This window comes from Panulirus ornatus, chromosome 3 (assembly GCF_036320965.1).
Source record: "Panulirus ornatus isolate Po-2019 chromosome 3, ASM3632096v1, whole genome shotgun sequence".
In the NCBI taxonomy this organism is placed as follows: Eukaryota; Metazoa; Arthropoda; class Malacostraca; order Decapoda; family Palinuridae; genus Panulirus; species Panulirus ornatus.
In genome coordinates, this window is record NC_092226.1 from 74,789,354 (window position 1) to 74,813,439 (window position 24,086).

The 24,086-nt window shown below is 43.1% G+C and overlaps 1 protein-coding gene across 1 annotated transcript in view; it reads left to right on the top strand.

Annotated features, from left to right (window-relative positions):
* The window catches only part of LOC139763875 (uncharacterized), a 614,186-nt gene that overhangs the window by 75,065 nt on the left and 515,035 nt on the right, over positions 1-24,086 (top strand). Inside the window, 3 exon segments of the mRNA XM_071690265.1 lie at positions 6,345-6,538; positions 7,638-7,683; positions 21,101-21,170. Coding sequence (XP_071546366.1) covers positions 6,345-6,538; positions 7,638-7,683; positions 21,101-21,170 — 310 coding nt within the window.

Genomic DNA, 24,086 nt, shown 5'->3' on the forward strand with positions numbered 1-24,086 from the left:
AGAAAGCTTTATATAGACAGTTTATAGAAATTATTATGTTCTTATATTATTATTATTTACTAATATCATTATTCAATATAATTTTCATCATATATTATTTTTACATTATTGTCATTATCATTCTTATTATCATTATCATTATTATCATTACTATTATCATTATTATCATTAGATCTGACCGAAGGAAATGTTTGATAATATTTGTATAGACTAACTCAAGCTGAGCATAAGTTTTAGTAGCGTTTTAGAGTAAATATGGGTAAAGAAATGAACAGTTGGGTTGACTTAGAGTCGACTGCTTTGTGCACGAACCCTGGTCCGTGAGGTTCAAACAGTCAACGACGCTAACTAGACTGTGCGCCAGGCCTGGATGAGGCGTTATGAGCTGTCTCTCAGCTTCTTGTGATCCCCACATCCCCATACTCCCCTGATGGGGGTGCGTTGCCCTACGACCCATACCCTCCCACCTCCCCAGTGCCTTACAGAAACGCCATCCGTATTCTGTCATTACCTTTCCCATTTTCTGTTGATGATAATTTCAGTTCCCACGTCAGCTCAGATCCTTCAAAACGACCAATTTGTAAGCCAGGAGGAGATCGAATGCCTCGTCAGGCTCAGGGGCTTCATGCCCAAGTTCTGAAGGTGATCAACGACGAGTTACAGTTACAGGCGTTTTACAGAACCAGTCAGCCTGTGGCTCGGTAAAACCTCACGTTCAGCTGGATACATAAACCTACCAACCCAACACTCCGACCCCCCCTCCATCAACACTCTCTCTCTCTCTCTCTCTCTCTCTCTCTCTCTCTCTCTCTCTCTCTCTCTCTCTCTCTCTCTCTCTCAAAAATCTTCTCCTCCACACACTCGCCACCGTCAGTCCACGTCGATGAAATCTGGAAAGAATGTGAACGAGAATAGAAAAAAAACGTATTTTTTTTTTGTTTTTCTTTTTGTTTTTCAGTTGCTAGGATTTTTTTTGCATCTTCTTTTTTCTCTGTGTTTGTTGAACTGCGTGTCGGTTTTCTTCCTCCCTAGTGTAAATTTCGACCTTAGGATTGTAACGATCAGTTGGGATGTAGTTGGGTAGTTTAGGTGGCGAGGCTGTGTCATCCAGCGTCGTCTGGCCTATGATGCTTGACCACCACCTGCAGCAGCAGGAGGAGGAGGGAGGCCAGGTCAGGCCAGGTTGCCGTACAGGTTTGGCCACACTGGCAGTATTTATGGTGGCCTGGCCTCCCACAATCTTTAGCTTCGTCCAGCCCGCGTTGCTGCGCCGCGCACCGCTGATGCTGCCGGCCGTCCGGCGCTGAGCAGCGTTGAGAATGCGTCTACATGACGGCTGAAAATGTTAAACACCAAACATGGACAACTCAAAGTAGAAGTAAATATGTATACGCATGTGTGTGTGTGTGTGTGTGTGTGTGTGTGGCAGTTATCGTGACGCATTCACGGACCCTGAGGTTCAACACTTGGGTTCGAATCCTGGTCGCGGCGGTTGGTCCTCATTCGACCCAGCTGTTCATCCTCCCTCAGGGGATTGGTCGTTAAAGTGGGTATCTTTAATCATTTCCTCGTTTTTTATGACCCAGTCGTTCATTTCACCCTTGATCTTTCAATCTTATTCCGTCTAGAAATAATTCATACGTTAATATTGGGATTCTGTCCTGTGACCATTCTCACCCGTCTAAAGGTAATATTGGTCGTCACTGGGTTATCTTGGTGACACAATACCATGAAGCTAATGGCTGGTACCAGCTTGTGGGGAGCAAGTAAAGGTCAGAAGGTGAAGGAGTCTGGGCAGTATCAAAATAAGAAGCAGTTGACAAACCTCACTAGTTGCCACAAAGTGGTGGCTTCTGTTGTGTCCCTGAAGGAGTGTATCACGCTTCCTCACAGCCTTGACGCTGCCTCCTCCTTACCTCAGCTGATACAGCCATCCACCTCGTCTGATGCTTACGTCCTCCTCCCTACCTCAGCTGACAGAGCCATCCTCATTCAGTTGACGGGTGGAGCGCCTCGGTTCATTCCAAGTTCAAGTCCGTCTGATGATACAGTTGTCATAAACTCCTTCCATATACCTCCTCGGGTTCCTTTCTAGCCAGGTGTCACCATTCTGGGTTCCCATCCGCAGCTGACAGATCACTACCGACAGACGATTTCATACAAAACTGAACATTACGATTCCAGACTGATTGCCGCCTCCGGTGTTTGGTTACTAGATACGAATTTTGATAAGTTTCACAAGCTCGTGTCTCCTGCTCTGTGTCTGTCATGTTGCCTCGATAGTCAGTCGTAAAGTGGTCTCATCCTCAACACGATGGGTGTGTGTGTGTGTGTGTGTGTGTGTGTGTGCCGTAATCAGAGCACCTTCTCTCCCTCCCGCGCAATATGAAGGGGTTTCCACTCGTGTCGTGTACTTTTAAGCATCGATTTGTTTTAGAGTTTGATCTCACATAGGGAGATTCATTTATACTTATACTTCGCTGACTTCGAATCTATCCATTTACATTGCCTGCTCGACTCGATTGAAGCTTACATTATCTGAGAAACATAACATTTGGTGATTAAACAAACCAGCTGTGTTCACTGTATAACAGTGATGTTAATCATAAAAACGAAACAAAAAACAGACGAAGTGTCTGGTGCGTTTCTAGTTAGGTTATACTTCCAACCTCAGCATTACTCCTTGCTGCTCCAAGCAACGTAAGTTCACCTCCTGTAGTTTAACGAAATGGTGATGTCGCGCATCGGAAAAAAAGGTCTCCACATTATTTCAGACAAAAGTACAACTCTGCATAATGCGTCTTGAGCAAGTAGGATATTCCGTCAGATTTGACCGTGAGTTGAGGACTGAGTCAGAAGGTACCTACCTACCAGGTTGTGACTGTCGTACCATTGGTGGTCAAGTCGGTCAGGTATCATCAGACTGTGTTCTGGGAATGACCGACCGTCTGGTGTGGCCAGACACCACAGTTCATCCAGGAACTGGGTCGAAACTTTTCACTGGATATAACAAGTTTATGACTCCACGTTTACTGTGATGACGTGAAGAGATATAGAAAAAAGAAGCTTGCTTTCTTGGGGTCTACATATCTGAAGCATTACAGTCTCACCTACACTCCTCATAGACGTTTTACTATAAGAATTCCTTTTGTGTTTGGGAACCACACGGTGCCCCTGCAACCCTGTCTGTTTCGTACTAAATCACACCAACCTATCATCTACGATGACGGCGAGGCGTTTATTACCGTGAGAGCGGAAGGAACGGAGGAAGGAAGGGGGGGGGGGGTGTTAATGGGACTCACATCGAACTACATAGCAACTGTGTCGGTTAGATGTTGCAGACGCTGGTAATTTGACGTGGCTCATTGTAGCGATTAAGTTATTAACTGGTCTGACGATATCTGATTACTGATGATAACGCAAGTCTTTGAGGGTATTGACTCTAATGATGGCTGAGGCTTACCTGTAACCTCACGTAATCAATGGTCGATACTTACCAAGAACAATTTGATCAAGGGTTCCCACTTGTGGTGTGCGACAGGTCAATATTTGTCTCTTGCCATCGTTGAAATGAACACCTGTAACTTTGAGCAGTAACGTTAATATTGTTATATATATTGTATGTCTGATGTATGGTACGGTGATGGTACAGGCCCTGGGGTATTGAATACTCTTTATCGATAAATCAGTGATTCCTATAACACACGAAAGCCACAAGAAGAAAAGGAGTATGTTACCGATGAGTATACGTATTGTACTAAGATATCATTTCTCTTTCCATATATCGATATCATGATCACGTTCATCTTAATTCGCTATCTATCGACTTTCTTTTGTTTTACTCTGTGGCAACGTCATTCAACCCTCCTCAAGGTCACGTATGTTGGGTTTGAGGAGCATTATGTCCATCAGCCCAGCCCATGAAGAGCTGAGTTATATTTTGATTACTTTTGATTACATTCTGATATAATACTGAGAGAGAGAGAGAGAGAGAGAGAGAGAGAGAGAGAGAGAGAGAGAGAGAGAGAGAGAGAGAGAGAGAGAGAGAGAGGTGGACGGACGCTCGTGCAGGAAGATACAAGGTTGAAAATAATGAATCTTGTGAGATATATAGTGTTGAGTACTACGTGTGAGACAGAGTGTGCTTGAAGAGATAACAGTCTGGAGTAGGAAGGGAACTTGACAACCACTGTAGTGCTGGCTCACCGCGCCACTACCACAGGGGTTGTACCTCCCTGGTCGGTGGTTGCCTACAACCAACCGCCCATGTGTGTGTGTGTGTGTGTGTGTGTGTGTGTGTGTGTGTTCATAGCTTTACAGCACGTCTCAGGAAGATGGTAAGCACTGTATGATGTATTCAAGGTCTTTCCTAACCATAATAATGGAGATGTGTGGATGGGAACACACCCGTATCTCCGTGGTCATCAGATGATCGTATCTTTGATAAAGCTTATCACGAAACCTGAAGATTGGGGTGACAATATGAGATTTTACACCATGTAAGAGCAGTCACTATAGTTGATGTATGATGTATGATAGTTATACATATGTAGATTTTCGGATGTATGATGTATGATATTCTCTGTTGTACCTAGGATGATATTCGGGTGTATGATGTATGATATTCTATGTTATACCTAGTTGATACTCGAATGTATGATGTATGATATTCTCTGTTATATCTACGTTGATATTCTCGCGTGTTTGGCCTTAATGAGGGGATGCCAGGTCCCCAGGCCTTCTATGTCTGACCAGTGATGGTACAATGAGTGATCTTTCTCGTGGTGATCTGTTGTCAAGTATCCACGACCAGGGAACACCACACCTTCAGGGTCTGGCTACCGCACGTCAGGGCCTGGCTACCGCACGTCAGGGCCTGGCTACCGCACGTCAGGACCTGGCTACCGCACGTCAGGGCCTGGCTACCGCACGTCAGGGCCTGGCTACCGCACGTCAGGGCCTGGCTACCGCACGTCAGGACCTGGCTACCGCACGTCAGGGCCTGGCTACCGCACGTCAGGGCCTGGCTACCGCACGTCAGGGCCTGGCTACCGCACGTCAGGACCTGGCTACCGCACGTCAGGACCTGGCTACCGCACGTCAGGGCCTGGCTACCGCACGTCAGGGCCTGGCTACCGCACGTCAGGGCCTGGCTACCGCACGTCAGGGCCTGATGTTTATCTTCTACTCCACTCCCGGTTGGTTTCATCCGTGAGGCGCTGTGTCCACTTTGTACTGAGTGGGATCCTTCCTAGTGACCTGTGAGGAGGTCAGGGTCACGCAGGAATGTCTGCTGCTCTTTGTGGGAGGCAAGAGTCATACAGGAATGTCTGCTGCTTTGTGTGGGAGGCCAGTAATGGTGTAAGAGTTGGCGTGGGGAAAAGCTTGCACTGTGTGCTTTGAAGCTGCACCCAAAAGTTTTTTTTTTCCCAGTACTTACGTTTATCGTTCAAGATAATCACATGATTCCCACGACGTTTGTCACAGACGGTGAGGCAATTTGATCACTGGTTGTTTGTAAAGTGGCCACACACTTGTTGCACTGAGGGATGACTTGTGTTCTGACCTGATTAAAGGGCAAGAGGTGGTAAGTTACCCCAGCGTCACCCTGGAAATGTTATCAGCTGGAGATATCAAGTTTAGTTACAGTAATTCTTAGGTTTAATTACCTCGGCTCCTGGGGGGAGCGGTGGTAAACTGCTACCCTCCCTGAGAGTCTGTCTGTATGTGTGATTTCATGTGTGTGTTGAGGTCTCTGTGTGTCTGTTTGTCTATATGTGTTTGTGTGGGATTTTTGATGTGTATGCAAAGAAAGTTGCAAGAACTTTATATTTCTTTAAATGATTGAATTGTATGCTTTCTGGAACGTCATATCCAGTCGAATCCAACTCCACTCAAGAGCGAAGGGAGAAGTGTTGACTATTACGTCCTCTCCGTCTATCGGTTATCAGGACCTCTGTAGGGTGGAAAGGGTACATTAAGGAAGGATATCATTAGTGTAGTACTAATGAATACCGAGTCTTAGGTCCACACGGTGTTATGTTCGTCTTAATTTTATCACTAGAAATACTAGATTATAAGATTATGAGATACACAAATAAAGATCTGAAGTTATTGGTCGTACATTTTAAGGCTCAGGACTTCAAAGACATTCAAAGATCCAGGACTTCAAGGGGTGGTGGATTCTGGTGTCGTATGATCAGCAGAAAAACGTATGGGCATTTTTAGTGTCATTTGATGTTAGGAGCACAGCCATCCTGCTCCTTACTGAGCCTGTAGAATGCTGCGAGCATCACCTTTATTCTTCATGTTACTTTGTTATCATTATTGATCTTTACTTGCAGAGTTGGAGCCACGGTTACGGATGGCTGTGGTGGTGGCCTCGACGGAGCGGACGCTGTCTCAGCGGCTGCAGTGTGTGGAGGACGTGTACGGGCAGCACCTGCGGAGGCTCTCCTCCGTCACCCACTACCAGTACCAGGTCCTCTTCCACGGCGTGGCTCCCATCTTGGCGCAGTCCCTCGCTCTCATAGTCAGGGTGGGTGTTTCAGGCCTCTCTCTCTCTCTCTCTCTCTCTCTCTCTCTCTCTCTCTCTCTCTCTCTCTCTCTCTCTCTCTCTCTCTCTCTCACACACAAGCGCGCACATACATATGGGCATACATACTGGACTGTCCCACCTACATATTGGGGTGCAGCAGCCCTGACCCGCCAGCTTCTAGGGCGACATAGGGTTGGGGAGACACCTGACTGACCATCTATGGCCAGGCTGCGCTACATGGCTGTTGCTGGCTCCCTCCACCCTTGCCCCTCTACATAACCCGCCATAGCGTCGGGTCAAGGATGTATTACTATCACTCGTACACACACTCGAAGATGCTGGTCAAGACCATAGCTTATTGACAGGATATGTTAACCAGCGTGTTACTTTCCCATCGCTGTTGACCTGCAGTGATAATGTGTTTCTGGAAACTAGTCGCTATTCACTCATCTGAACAGTTAATTTCAATGTTAATTTTGATAGTTTACTACGAATTTTCAGTTTAGTATCTCCCTTCGCTTTCTTAATTCTCGAAGATCTTTATTAGACAACTTTCCAGTCAGGCGAATAATTCTGTAATTGTGACCCATACCTGACTTCTTTATTATTATTAGAATTTCCTTGACTTTACTGCCTTTATTGCTATAACATATTACCCATGACTTTTTCTACATTCATATGACCACACCTTTACTAACAACGGAATAATCCTGACTTTTTATTACTATCCTATACTATTCCAGATCTTCCTTTACTATTGCTATACCATTCCTGATTTTACTATTACCATACCATCCCTGACTGTACTATCACCATACCATCCCTGACTTTACCATCACCATATCATCCCTGACTTTACTATCGCCATACCATCACTGACTTTACTATTACCTTACTATCCTTGAAATTACTGCACATTATATCCTTGACCATCACACCACACTATCTCTCATTTCTTGCTATTTCTCAGCCTCCCTCAGACTTGACTCAGTATTTCCCTTGACTGTTATCCCCTTGTTCAATCATTGTTTACGCTGTTCCCAGACTTGTCCCTGGTGTTCGGATCCTCAGTGTTGATCACATGTGTCTTTTTTTCCAGCTTGAAGAAGCCATAGCCAGCTGGGACCCCGAGGAATCATGCCTCGGTGAGTATGTTGTATGACTACACTTGTTGTTGCTGGAATATTTATAGTAGTGACCCTCTTGATCATAGTTTTCAAACCTTTCCCTATGAGTTAGTTCAATACTCTGCTGTCTGTAAAAGAGATTTAGGTTTGCTATGACTGATAAACACTTACGTTTCATTGTGTACAGTTACTTACGTGAATAATGTATTGCGTCCATAATGTATTGACCTTCGTAGTAGCTATGATTTATGTAAAATATCAAATATTGTACAAATATTATAACAAAGTACACCTTGCAGGGTGCCATACGTATTGTACAGTGAGCAACGGGATTTGTAGGTAAACAGAGCCTACAGGACTTAGCTCATTACTGTGCTGTAATGGATATTTTGTAATCTCAGATTCCTGATACAGTATCACTTACTGCCAGTTAATTTATCAATTAGTATATCATCTGCTTTCACCTGTTATTATAAGAATGGAGAATATATTTCATTATATATATATATATATATATATATATATATATATATATATATATATATATATATATATATATATATATATATATATATATACTTCTGGTTGTTAAAGTTACCATATTGCCTAATGCCAGTAGAGTTAGTTCTATGAATGTTTGCGATATTTTTCTTTTTGTGTTCTTCCTAATATGCTTAGCGGTCGTTTTCTTTTTGTATAAAGTTGAATATATGAATATGAACAGATGCTGGTGGCTTGGTTGCTTTCTCTAGCTAGTCTGTGTCCACTGTCATGTTGCTGCAACCCTCTATGTAGTGGTATCCATACAAACTAAACAGCACTTTCGAAACGCTTCGAGATCTACCTTAGCCAGCCAGCCGGCTGACCTGTCGCTCCTGTTACATTACAGGTCTGGGCTAAAAGTAATGGCGTCAAGACCCCGTTGTAAAAAAAAAAAGAAAAAAAAAAAAAGGAAGGAGGACCAAGACTCCCGTCCTGGGTTCTTTAGTGATGCCTTGGGCTGACGCGTGAGTCAAGACGTGTCCACGTTGCTTGCTTAGTTATCTCGTGAAGGAAAATTAGATGACTATCGTCCCTTTGGCTATCGAAAGATAACAGTTGGAAGCTAAGTCATCCTATGCCCGACGTTACGTGCCGTAATGTAATCCTGAGTGATTAATATAAAACACCAAGAGGTCAAGGGGTTTGACGCAGCGTAACCTCCTCGTTGACGTTGCAATCGTGGACACGAGTCGGACCAGATGCTGCTGCCACCACCTCCCAGGTGTGTGAGCGAGAGATGTGGTAGCAGCTCTTCTCCCGGACCCACAGGCCACATAGGGAGGCGAGAGAGGCCTTGTGACGAGCAGTTTATTCCACCGCTGGTACTGATGTTGTAGCTCTTGAGGCAGGCTCAGACCAGGTGCTTGCGTAGTGTGGTACCGCTAGGCACGTGTGGTGGGGGGCGGGGGGAAGGGTGAGGAAGGAGTTGCATGGTGGGCCCGGTACTGGTACTGCCCGGGGACACGTCGGAAGTACCCACCGCTCTTGTGGATTTGTGGGAAGGTCGTTAGCCGGTGAGAGTGGTGGCTGTGAGGACCATGGTTCGAATTCGGAGGTACCTTGGGGGAGGGGGTGGGAGAGTGGCTGATAGAACATGGACAGCTGATGGGGGGGAGGGAGGTGGTCGGTAGAACATGGGGGGGAGAGAGCCGTGGGTGAAAGGTTGAGTGGGAGGCTGTGAGAATGTGGATAGGTATGTAGGTATGTAGGTAGGTTAGGAAAGCTTATGTAGGTAAGTGCGTTGGCTGAGGAGCGTGGGTAGGTAAGAAGTTGGGGGTGGGGAGTTAGGGAGGGTTAAGATAGAAGGGTGGGTTGTTTGGCCAGTGGGTGGGTGGGGGATGATGCTAGGGGTGTGACGGTGGGTTGGTGACGCCTGGCCCTTCAGGTCATGGATGGTGGAAGTGGTTGGTGTGGTAGCCAGGCCAGTGGTGGTAGCGCACCTCATCACACATCCACCATCTATCCATCACATTCACACACTCATCAATCACTCAACAATCGTTCTTCTGTATCATACTAATATCGATATATATATATATATATATATATATATATATATATATATATATATATATATATATATATATGTATATTATGAAAGGAGTACTGTCTCTTTATCTTCTCCTGCAGCACCTCACCATCCTGGGTGCTTGTGTCCACACCACCGAGGCTAGAAATAGCCTCCCACGGGAACACATTGGCGGACACGTTCTGACCTTAGGAGCGCCAAACATGCTGCCACTTCTCTCGTGCCTCCTGCCCTCTGTATAAGTAGGACAGGCAGGCCACACATTTCCCCAGCACTCTGACATCTTTTTCTATATCTTTTATTCAAGTAAGGAAAGGAGTCTGTCATGTAGCCAGTATTTTTGTGGTGTCTTTTGATTTCGATTTCTTTCGGAAATCATTGTTCGTATTGGAAGCAGTGGCGTTCTGTCCTGCTTTGTATTTCTGATGTTTTTCAGGAGTGGATGTTAGATATGTCACTTGCATATTGTCTCTCCGTGTAGGGGTAGATATTGAGTGAACCATTGTCTCACTATGGGGGTAGATTTTGGGTGAACCACCACCTTATTATCACACTGTGGGCGTAGATATTATGTGGATCACCATCAAACTACCACATTGTGGATGTTGTGTGGACCAACGCTACCACTTCCACCCTCCATCACTGCATCGTTTCAGTTACCTCTCGTGTGCCTCGACTGATCATGTGCCTTGACCAGACTCAAATTGTTTGGAGCAGGAGGAGGATGATGGCCACTTTCTGGTCATCATGACGATGTTTTTGTTCCAATCTTGTCAGATTAAATAGCTCGGTTCTGGAGCGGTACCCGCAGCCTAGTTTTTACCGCAAGGGGCATAGCTGTTCAGCCGTGGCTTGCAAGTGTTTCTAGAAAATTTTCTGAAGTGCTGCGTGAATTACTAGTATCATTTAGTTTATTTTGTAGCATTACTTGCATGTTCTAGCTGGCTGAGAGAGAGAGAGAGAGAGAGAGAGAGAGAGAGAGAGAGAGAGAGAGAGAGAGAGAGAGAGAGAGAGAGAGAGAGAGCATGGCAAAGTAGATGGTAGCAAAGGTACGTGCAATCATATAGACATATATGGCCTTCCTGTATGATTTTCCATCAGCGTGAAAGTCTTCTCAAATGCTGATGACCAAACAATCACATCACAGAACCCTGTCACTACCCAAGCAACAACAACAACAACAATAACAACAGTATATTTGCAACACTACATCATGCAGTTGATAACCCTGGCTCCCTCAGAACAACACGTACGGCATCGCCAAAGAAGTCTACCTGACGTCACCACCTTCATCTCTGCCGACAAGGTTCAAACATGCACCCTGCCAGCACCCAGACTGGTCAGCCAGTAAACACATCTCAAACCATACTGGCTGTCACATCTGGCACACGCTTAACATTCAATCTCCACATTATAAAACATCAGCACAAAGGCCATATAGAAACTAAACGCCCTCGGAACACTTACTGACACAAAGGATTTGCATAATCCTTTATAAACAGTTCGTCCACCCCACCCTAAACTACGCCTCAGCTGCCTTGTAATCCACCAAGTGAACAGCGAATGCAACAAAACTGCAAACTTCACAAAACAGAGCACACAGAACAGTCACCGGCTGCCCAGCAATCACAAACACTCAACAACTGCACAGTGAAACGAAATACTTGCCATATGATCTCACCTCAGTGCGCTGGGCCTTAGTTATAGCAAAACCAATTGACTCTTCTCATCCAAATCACTATTAACCAATCAATAACCCCAATGTAATAAGAAGCTCACCCCTGTTTCACACTTCAGCGGTACATCCTCTCAGATCTCCCTCCACCCAAGCACACGCGACATTGACAAAACAAATTCACAGTGAAATGATCCGACAAACATTAAACAACCGCCTTCCCATCTAACGCCACCCCACCAGACATCCACCCATCTGAAACTACATTCCCAAGGTATGTTCGAGTAACTCTTTCGTGTCTGGACCCCACCCTCCTCTCCATCATTACAAACACTGATTCAATACATTACAAGAACCCTCATGCCGTCGATATATTTTCCACATTTAAGACACTGGTGACTTACTCCTCAATCACTTTGTTCTCTTTTAGACACACACACACACACACACACACACACACACACACACACACACACACACACACACTTTTGTGTTCGAGAGTTAAGATGGGATTTTCATGGTATGGCAGAGGTGAATTGGTCCTGGTGTTTGTGTTGTCACTCTATACTTATATTGTGGCCATTAGGGTGAAGAACTCTCATATTGTAAACCATGGAATGCTGATAATCCACCAGGAAGTGATACTAGAAGCTTACGAGCCTAGCTAGTACTAGTCGTGAGAAAAGAAAAGAGGAAGGAATGTTGTGTTTCTTTCATGTCTGATAAAGCGTGACTCTGCTGGCTATCAAAGGTCCAGCGCTTGAGTAGCTGATGCCTGCTACCACTACCTGCAGTGGGAGCTAGAGTGACTCGTGCATGTTACCACTACTTGCAGTGGGAGCTTGGGTGACTGGTGCTTGCTACCACTACCTGCAGTGGGAGCTTCAGTGGTTTATGCTTGCTACTGCTTCCTGCAGTGGGTATTTGAGTAGGTGATGCCTGCTGCCACTACCTGCAGTGGGTGTTTGAGTGGCTAATGCCTGCTACCACCACTACCAGCAGTGGGAGTATGAGTGGCTAGCGCCCGCTTACCACCTCCTGCAGTTGGCGTTTGAGCGCCTCCTGCCTGCTCCCACTTCCTGGAGTGGTTGTGTTTCCTGGTGTGAGCACACATCATTAGTTCCACGCACTCGCCGCTGCCACAATTGGCGCTTCTTCCAGCCATGTCCGTGTGTGGGTTCGTCCGGTTGCCTCGCCAAACTTAATGACGGGAGGTCTAGAGGGAGGTACGTGGGAAAGTCAGTTAACAGAAGACCTGTGGGTCCGTAATGAGGTTAGCTGCTTGAAGAAAGTAATAGTATCCTATATCTCCTAATCTGTATTGGTGCTAACACAAGAACATATTGGAAGGAAAGAGGGGTTAGGGATTTATACTGTCACACCGTTGTGATTGGTCTAAGGTGGAAAGGAAAAAAAATGAGCACATTTGAGGCGAGCGCATTAGACACGCTAAGCATCTTCACATCACAGAAGCTCTCCCTTTATTGGTCCAACAACCACAATCTAATTATCAAACAACGAACAAAATCGTACAATAAATTGACCCCAAAAAGTATGGATATTTTTATGTTTCATTGTTATATCATCGAAATGATAACATGGTGAGTGTTGTCTTTAAGAGGTCGAACTGGGCATCAGTCATTAATCCAACGTTCTTATGTGTGCATCTCGGCAACTTCTCACACTACCTCCTTTGTTATTCTCACCTAGGTACTCCTGAGGATCGTGGAGAATTCTTCTGTTATATGATACATAGAGCGGGGTCAGAGGAGTTGTGGCGTGAGACTGGATGTTGAAAACCAAGACTCGTTTGTCTGAATGTAGATGTTCTTTGTGATCTATGTTAGTGATGCTGACATGGTGTTGTTAGGTGAATTAGAAGATAATTACGCTTGACTATATATATATATATATATATATATATATATATATATATATATATATATATATATATATATATATATATATATATATATATATACACACACACACACACACAATGATATTTAACTGAAAATATGTGATCAGGAGGATAGCACAAAGGAGAGTATATCTGACCAGGTCTAATCAGATAGGATGGCATATAGTAGGGTAGACCATTTAACTAAAACGTTATAATCACAAGGACAGTACATAGCGATAGCTGGTATCCTAGGGTCAATCAGGGTAGAGGCGCCTCACGTGTATGTACAGATGATAGCGTAGTACAGGTAACATACCCGACCCATCTAAGCTTGACGGTTTGATATGAGTAAAACGTAATGAGCAGTAAATATCATTCATCGCCTTCACTACGTCTTGCTCATCCATAGGTTTTGCACTTAAAGTGGTAGTTGTTTGGTATACGAAAACGTAACAGTTTGCTTCAGTACAATGTTTTGATTCGTATCTTTCTCTGGTTGCGTCGGAGGAAGCAAAAAGAATATAGATGAAAATTCATTTCATGGTATTCAGAACGATATAAGTAATGGAATGTAGTTTCACTTCCGTGAAATAAAGGCCCTCTGATACGAAATGGTTTTCAAGTGCATGTAATTTAAGTTCCATGTGAGTTTCTGTATATTAGGAAATCCATATATTGGTTTCAAGAGAGAGATGTGTGAGCTTCGATGCCACGAATGAATGCTATTGTGTGAGGCTCAAGACGTGCAGGAGCCGGGCCTTGCCTGAGTGAGGCGGCCAGTCAGACAGGCGGCTGCAGCAACTGGTGGTTGGCACGATTGTTTATGACATGCATACAGGTGCTGGAAGACAGCCTAACCAAAAGCAGCGCTTCTAAATCAAATTGATTTACGAAAAAGAATCTTTTTGCGAGGTTTTGTTGTTAGGTTATATTTACTGTCATCATAATATTCATATTCACGGTTAAGTCAGTTCCGTATTAATATCAACGTCAGAAAATGCAGTTGTTACAACTCGTTTATATTCTAAGAATCGTGCGTTCCTCTTTCTCACGAGAACGGTGGTTGTATTTTAAGTTTATTGCGCCTGAAATGTTTCCTTGGGCAATGTAAACACGACAGCAACCAACGGTACTTCAAATTTTCGAGTGAATTGGTATACAATACTTCATGTCTCTGTAGCTGTGTTTGTGTGATGTAGAGATTCAGAAAGTGATGATCAGAATGATATAAAAAGAAGACTGCGATGACAGCTTTTTTGCACATCGCTGAATCGCTCATGAAATTTTGGGTAATGGTGCGATGATGTTTGTTAGGTTTTACGGCCATCGACCTATGAGGAAGGTCATTAGGCCTGCAACCCTATTTAGTGTATGACTTATGTCATCTTTCCTAGATACCTATTAAAAGAAGAAAGAAAAATTAATTTTGATGTAATAATAATAAATATAAATGATAATAGATATAAGTAGAGGAAATATAAGATTTGTGGGTATTGGGCAGACGTGGCGGCACATACCACCCAGTCGGCACAGTATCCACAATGGTGCGATTGTGACAAAAACAATTGCAGTGAGCTCGAGGTTGGTTACGGAGCAGTATTCATCTATACAGAAGGTACAGTGAAGTGTAAAGTACTAAAGAGAGATACATTCGGAAACATACGTAAGAGAAGATATGCTTAAAGTAGTTTCCTAATGAAAAGTGCAAATATGCTGCACGTTAAGTATATGAATTTGACATAAGCAACGAATCGGACTGTTGTCCTTGTTGGTAGTTGCCTAGTCTCGCAGTTATGTTTGATACATTAGAAGCAATTTGTGGCTATAAAACAATATACAGATCTGAACGTACTATATTGCTCAAAAGTAAACCGCAGTACTAAGTAATGGTAACAAAAACATATGTCATAGTATTGGTTTGATGAACAGCGAATACTGTGTCATAAACAACCTGTTGCGGGTTTGACAGGCAACCTTCTCATACCTATAGGCAGCAAAATAGGATAAAGGGCAACTTTCTTCTGGCTCGATGGGTTAGCCTAGGTCTCTACGTGGGCTGCCATAATTGCATTATAGGCTACCTAACAAAAATGGAAGCCCATTGTCCTTAGCTTAATGGCCATCCTAGTACGCACCCATTACCTTCTCTCGTGTCAGCTCGTTACGAATAGAAAGCCAAGTGTTAGCTTGCATGGAAGTAGCTCTTGTGATGTGAGAACGCCTTATGTAAAGAGATTTGAAATACTTTCCTCAACTTCGTAATAATTAGAAGACATTGCACCTCGGAGTCTGGTACTGGCGGCCGTCTTTTATGTGGTTGTCTTAGAACTGAATATTCATACGAAAGTGAAGCCTCAGTCATGATCTCCCTAATCATATTTGAATTATTGCCGTCATAAGTCATGATCTGTAATGAAAACTTGCATGAATGATGATGCATGACTGCAATGTTTGCTGTTGTCTGCGAACTCTCCGTAAAGTGACTGCGATGAACGAGCGAGGCTAATGGATTGGTAGTTAACCCAGGAGACAATGCTGTAGCTTTAAATATGGTCGTTAGGAAAATGAAAAGTCTGGATGTCATTAACCTGATAAGTACAACACTGTTAGTCCTGTACAATCTCATGGTTTACGAATATTGTTGTTTAGAATAACCAATCAGATAGAAGTGTCTTTGTATGATAGTGTACCATCTCCCACAAGTAGTTCAAATGAGCTATTTACGCAACATGAGTTTCACTGGCAGAGCTTTGTTGCCAGAAGAAAATATTTGATGAAATTTTATTTTATTTTGCTTCCTGTCACGGGAAATGTCCACTGAGCATCAGTTGATATGTTTTATAGATTTCAACAGCTTTACGACTTCAATGATACTTCAGTTATCATCTGTTCTTACGTGTTCATTTCTCGATGTTCTGCACATTATCATTAGTCAGAAGATAACGTCACTAGATCTTAGAAAGAACGGATTTCTGTCTTTTCCATGATCCTAACCTCGAAAACCTAATCAGGATCTTAAAGACACAGTATCATGCACGAACAACTGAACTGATTTTAGACAACTTATGTAGTCTAACTCACGTCATACAAACTTTACAATGATGTGATTCCTATATTGTAATGTTAACTGATTTCCTATAACCATTCTTACCTAATTCACCCTAGACTAACATAGCGTAAATTAACTGGAATGATAAATTCCTCTATCGTAACGCACATCGTTATTATTAATGATTAGATGTTCACAAAATCGTCCATCAACTTCGTGTCTATTGTCAAGGGCTGGTGCACACCTTCGTCCGCACTGGAAATACTACAGAAATCTAATATCAATTCGTCCTCCCCATACATCTGATCCTGAACGTATTGTTGAGTGGTTTACTTAATGATGTAAAAAAAACCCGCATCGACGGAGCGACCGTTCGCTGTAAGTTAGGCAGTTGTGTGCATAGTGGTAGAGGACGGTTATTGAGTGTTTACCTCGGCTGACCGAGGCTTGCAAATTTGCGACGTGGTGGTTAGAAAGAGCTACTGATGCTGTTTAGTTAGTTAATTGGGTGATTAGGCTTTAAGCCTAACGATTGCCTGGAGCCATTGACAAGGTCGATTTCGTCAAAATATGATAATTATCAACGAATATTTTTTAAGACTTCTTCAGGCGTTAAAAACAATTTTAAGATCACTTACAACCTGACTGTGTGCATGGCTCTTCATAGCTCATTTACGCTGAGCAACTGTTTTACAAGTTCTATAAGACGTGGACATCCAGGTCCTTTAAATTATTCAGGATCAGGCTACACCATGACTATTACTAACGGCCGTTAAAACCTCCTTCGTTTAATGAGGCAGAGGCACCATTATGATAAACATAATGACGTGGAGAATTGAGCTGTAATGGATGGTGAGCTTCGGTCTCACAGACATAGTTGGAGAACTCAGTGTTTTGGGGTAATCCGAATGTTTGAATTTTGGTGATTGTTTTATAATTTTAGTAACTGTGAAATACTTTAATGTTCTTTATGTCATACATTTGCAGGATAACAATCTCTGGATCAGTTGTAAAAGATTAGGTTTTCTCTCACAAGATTTATGAATGGAATGTTTCTGATGTTTACAGGTTGTTAGAGATGCAGATGTTCATCATTTGTTGCTGGTCAATTAACTAAATTGGATAATTACTCAAATACGAAGAATATGCGTTAAGGACAGTTGGTCTGTTCTCGTTCTTGGACAGAACTACTCTTTCTTGGCTTTGTGACGGGCCTGTAGCTAGGATTGATGACAGGATTGTTTGACCTGTGTTGACAGAGAAAAATATGCTTCAGTTTGTTGGCTAAAGAAATATGTTTACATTTGTTAGTTAAAGAAACATAAGCTTGATTCAGTTGGTAAAAAAGAATGAATTGCCGGCCAAAGAAACGTAAGCTTAAGGTTGTTGGTAAACGAAACATAAGCTAAGCTTTCCCATGTCTCTACTAAAGCCAGACCGAAGCGTCGCCCTACCCCGAAAGTTACATCACAAGACTCTCTATGTCTGGCTCGACCCAGGAGCTCCGTCACGGGAGATAGGAACCTTATGTCTCTGGGATGTGAGGAACCTTTGTAATGACTTGGGACACAATAGCGTCATAAAGCATATTTATCTTTGTGATGTGGAGTATATTGTACAGCCGTGTGGACGTGCAGCACGGGCATGGTTTACGCTGTGCGGGGAAGGTGATGATGACACGGTGGGTGTTGGCGGCTTTGGTTCGTTGTGTATGTTGGCGGCGCCTCTGTCCTTGAGTTGTAGACTTGCTGTACCTAAGGACGACGTAACCTTGTGGCGGAGAGGCTCGTTACGTAACGTCCATGGCTGCGCGGAACAACACACTGGGAGCTTTTGTGTTCCTCCGCCAAGTTGTCATTGACTCGCGTGGGAAAAGTTACCGACTCCCGATACGAGGCGGGTGACCGCAGCGCGGTGCCGCGTCCCCTCACCCACGCCAGCTGGTGTAGAAGAACAAAATGCGGTAGGGTCGTGCGGTTTAATGCGGTTCCGCGTGTGGTTTGATACTGTGTGTTTTAGCTCTCGTGCGGTCAAGGATCTGTGGAATATGAATGATAACTATGAATGCAGACGTCTTGCATTATAATTATCTGAAGTGGATGTGGATAAACCAACTACTTAGCCAAGACAAGCCATCAGTCACGGCTTAGAGCTGGTGTAGAAATGATGGTTATTACTCTGTATATATGTAAGTCTTACTTCCAAAATAAGATTTATTAACTTAAAAGGATCACGAAGGGCCTGGATATGCTGCCTTACGTACACCAGCTGACGACTCATGTAAATACCTAGTTTAGATAGGATTCGTTTTCTTATTCTTTCTTGTATGAAATTTGAAGCAAAAACCCGACAGGTTATTATTACTTTTGTTGTTGTTGTTTTGAGTTAACAATAATGATAATGATAGTAATGATAATGATGATGATAATAATAATGATAATGATAATAGTAATGATAATAATAATGATGATAATAATAATAATAATAATAATAATAATAATAATGATAATAATAATAATAGTAATAAATTATTATTAAAATTCATATTATTCCTTGTGGGTTCCAGTCCTTGTCTCTCTGCGGATGAAGGTATCCCTATAATATTTTGGGATAAGAAAGACAAGGGGAGAATATGATGGGGAGAGGAAGACAGAGAGAGAGAATCTGGTAGGGTAAGGGAAGCAGGGGGAGAGTACAGTGGGGAGGGAGGTCATGTGCCACGCCCTCAGGGTAGGGAGGAGACCTTCCATGATATAACTGGTCCTCGATCAGAGTGATGCCATGTTTGGGTACTGGTGATAGATACATACACCTCCCGATACCTGGCTATAATGGTAGCACGCAACCCGCACAGAACCAGGTCTTTAGAACTGATGTCGTCACATCTAGAAAGTTATCTTACAGTCTCCTTATCACATGGTGCTATGACATGACCTTTGGCTTTGATGACCTGACCTTCGACCCGACCTTTAAGGTGCACAAGGGGTTTAAGTGTATCTCTTTCCCCGTTTGTTATATATATATATATATATATATATATATATATATATATATATATATATATATATATATATATATATATATATATATATATATATATATATGACTTTAACGATGGGAAATTGAAAAACATTTTGGCATCAGTTGCCATTATTTTCATTTCCCCACACTGGATCTGCAAGGGGTGGAATCGAGCCTGTAATTCCTAACTGGTCATATCATGATTTATAAAAGTTGTTTACATGGAGCCTCACAAACGTATGCCAGGTTCCGCTCATGTAATTTCATATTTCCAATTTCCACTCGACTCGCTTGATCAATATCGATGAAGAAAATTGTATGCATGTGAAACAGGAATCATATTTTCTTTTGAGAAGTTTACAACATCATATTTTTCGTAAAGATTTATAGTTGCCTAAAATTTCTTTTTAAGTAGTGCGTTGTTGTGTATGCCGACTAAAGCCATCTTCTGTAGCTGAAATGCCTCTTGAGGACGAAGTTAACGATGAAAAAAAAAAGACAGTTGGATTATACACCACGTCAGTACCTAGCAATTTTTAATCCGGACATGTTTTTACATCGCGCGACCACCGACCTTCACTGTCGGTAGAGTCAAGACAACACCAGGTAATACTCCTGCAGTAGTGGTTCAGTGTACGGCGTGTCCAAGCCGGGCAGGAGGAGGGAAAATTCCCCCAGCGTTGGAGATGCGATGTGCGATGTTTGACCGCTCCCTCCTGGCGATCTGCCTCACCCAGTCTTACCTACGTCCTCAGATGCATCGCACAGTCTTAATGATTTTACCCCATCATGTGCGGGTGTTCTGCAGATGTATATGACAAAGTCAGAAGGCGTTAAGCTATCAAAAGAAATTGAATATCAAAAGGAAAACTAATGCTCGAAAGTGAGTTTTCTCCTTCGTTTTCGCCAGAACTAACAGTCTCATTTGTGAATCGTTACTGATCATATGTTTCGAGTGAATTAGTGACTGAGTCGCTGGTATCAACATGAGCGAACATGTACCTTACCACATACATTGCTTCCTATATAGGAACTGACCTAACCTAACATCTTTTATAAGATGAACATCTAAGCTATATATATCAATTTTAACATTTTACGGAGATATTGAACTAACTTTGCCTTCTGTAACCATGGTTCTCTGTCTGGAAGTTGACCTCATTTCAAATGTTTGACCTATTATGCAGAAATTACCCTGACCTCACCTTCAGTAGTCCTAGCACTGTACGCAAGGCCTGACCTCCAACATCTTTTGCTGCATCAATACTATTTTCATTTAGATTAATTGTGAAGGTGAAACTGGCCCTCCACACTGAAGTAACACTTGGTGGTGTGGATGAGGGCCAGATTAACTCACACATACGGACATATGACCAAGAAAGCTATTCATACATGTAAGCAAACATGTGTGAGCGATTATATCAGAAGGGGAAAGTTGTTATCCTCAGTATGATTATCGAGGAACTCCCGAAAGCAGTGATGGCAACCTGTCACAGGCGTTTTATATTTCAATGATTTCCAGATGACTTAAGACATATGAGGCTCTTGATCATAATTGTCCTTGATTATATATATATATATATATATATATATATATATATATATATATATATATATATATATATATATATATATATATATATATATATATATATATGAATTATAAGATTGTTTAATAATGTAACTGAGCTAACGCTGTTTTCTTTTACCCTGCAGGTCCGCTGTTCGTAGCAGAGCTGTGGGAACAGTACGAGCAATACCTGGGGCAGTACAGGGAAGCTATTAGGTGAGTCTCATCGGCGCCTCGTGCCTTATGAACCCCACCTCCTCCGTGTGTGTGTGTGTGTGTGTGTGTGTGTGTGTGTTACAGATGCACTTGCTCATGTATGGTTGCCGTAGTAACCTTCAAGCTTGTTCTCACGTAACGCCTACCTAGCCATATATTCTGAACCATTTACACCAGTCCAGTACCCTTGAGGCATCTTCTCAGTACACTGTTGTGTGCCCACACACACCTCATCCCTGTTCCGTCGGTTCCCATCACCAGCATCGCCCTTCATATTCTAAGAATTCTACTTGCATCACAACTGTTGTTACTGATGCCTGGAAGATATTTACAGACTCGTAGAGGAATGTGCGATGGGTTGCTTGTAAAGCAGAATGTCGAGAGATTTTACGTTTGCAGACTTTCGAGTGTCTTGTCTTCTCTTCAGCGAATATTCTTCATTCGGGAATTAAATTTATCTGTTATCATTAACTCTGTACCCGTCTGTATGCGGAGGATCTGGTATGCATGTAAATTGCTGTGCTTTTTGCAGGAATTGTTTTCACAAACTTGAGGTCACCAACCCTAGTCTTGTAGGCTATCGACCCACTTCCACGGAACAGATTTGCGACCCTAGAATTATGTGTAAACATCTTTGGGGCCCGAAATATAATGGGGGCCCGAAATGATGGTAACCCCACTTGATGGGAGCCACACACGACTGGCTTCCCATTTCAAGACAGTTATGTACGGGTCTAAAGGGAATTTAGGTTTAGATTGTTTAGCTTTGTGCTATTGCCGTGGTTGTGGGTTTTGGGCGAAGTACCGCTCTGTGAAGAAGCTGCCCGCTGAATAAAACCCTCAAGGGCGTTTGCTGTGGTTTTACGTAAACGCGATCAGAGAGTAAGAACTGTGGTTGTGGAACTGGGAAAGAAAGAATGGCTTCGATGTTCATTCGATTTCCGATCTCACACAGCCTTGAACTGTATTCTATGGTGATACATATATTGTTCACTGTCCGTCGACATGGCTGATATAGAAGGAGCGGGAGTCAGCAGAAACAGCAGTGGTTGGATTTGTCATTTTCTAAGCTTCGCAGTGAGATCCGGAAAGCCTGTGTCTTATTGCATTGTCTCTGCAACTGGCATAATCATTAAGAAGAACTTCATCCTCCGAGCCCACCGAATGACGTGAATGTGCTTTGGAGAAATTTGACCTTCGTGAGGTCATAGGTCGATTATTCTAAGCATTTTGTTATTTATGTGGGATCTGTAGCATGAAGACAACGTATTTGTACATCACTGAAGCTTGGGCGAGGTATAGCACATCGTCCTGATGATGTGAGTTGTCAGAAGTTGTTTTTCGAAAGGTCACAGTACAAGGTCACAGCTCATGGAACACTTTTACACCACCTGACACCTTTTACTCTGACGTTATACTTGTATTGAGGAAATCCTGGAAGAAAAAAACTGAGACGTACGTTTATAGAGAATTTCCCATCGTGAGGTCAAAGTTAACGATCAGCGGGTCTTGATTTCTCTCAGCTGCCGTATTACCGCTGGTGCAGCTGGAGGAATTTGGGAAGAAGTTTCTTTGCCACAGAAAACGCCTCGTCTCGGTTCACGTCCTGACTCAGGTTACTGGTGTCATCCGTGGCTTAGGGAAGCCAGATGTCTGCTACAGAGCTGTGTGTGTGTGTGTGTGTGTGTGTGTGTGTGTGTGTGTGTGTGTGTATTTATCAGGGCACCAGACTACCAGCTGCTGTAGTACCTTCTAACTGTAATGGGATTAAACGGTATCATCATTTTTTCTTTTGCCGTGGGTGCTGTTTGTGGCTTTTTTTTTTCCTTTGGTGTAGTGTGGCCCGTAATTTTTACATTTGCTGTAGCACGTTGCGTCATTTTCACTCTTGATGTAAGAGGGTTTGCGGAATTCGTAGAACATGACTGACTGTGTGTTTGGAATGTTTCCCCAGCTACGTAGTTAGGGTTTGTGATGAAGGAACTTCATAACAGTACAAGAAATGACCAACCCTTAGTAGGCTATTCAGCCTGGTAGTGAGGGTCGTGTGTTCGGCTGTGGACGACCCTGGGTGAGTGTGAGCCGAGGCACAAGCTGTGTGATTGGCTAAGCGTGTGACACTGTAATCATCCGAGCAGGTACGGTAAACTGGCCAGTCTCCAGAGATCTTGATGCTGACTAATTTCCAGTGAGGTTGAGTGAAGATTTCCCTCAGTTCACAATAACGGTTTGCCCCATCCCCTACAGCAGGTAAATTGGGTATTACTCATTTAAAACCAATGCTATTGAACGAATGATTGGATGAACTGTTCTTTTGTTTTGGAAGATGTCAGTGTTTATCATCCTGTAGTGAGTCATCTACCAAGACGGTGGTATCTATCTACCTACTTACTTAATCCTTTACTCACTTACTTACCTATTCACTTACAGTCTTGATCACTTATCCAGCAAGGTTGTGGTACTTACTTCAATACTTGTATTCTTACATGCCTAATTACTTACTCAACAAGCTAGTGGTACTTACTCGCTTACTTACTTACTTATTTAACCAGAAAGGTAATGCTACTTACTTACTTATTTAACCAGAAAGGTATTGCTACTTACTTACACATTTAACCAGAAAGGTATTGCTACTTACTTACTTATTTAACCAGAAAGGTATTGCTACTTACTTACTTACCCGCGTATCTTACTTACGTATAGTATCATGTGGTAGCCCTCCAGTCGCTCTTGATTACCCAGTACTTCCCCGTGTCACCTGTTCTCTACATGTGGAAGGTCTAGTCTTCCCCCCTTCAGAGGCCTCAGACCCCCGGATCATTTGTGACTGAAGTTAGTCAAGTATGGCGGGATCGTCGCCTGATTCAAGAACGATTTGTCACGGGCATCCCTGCTGGGGGGGTCTCTCCTCCCACA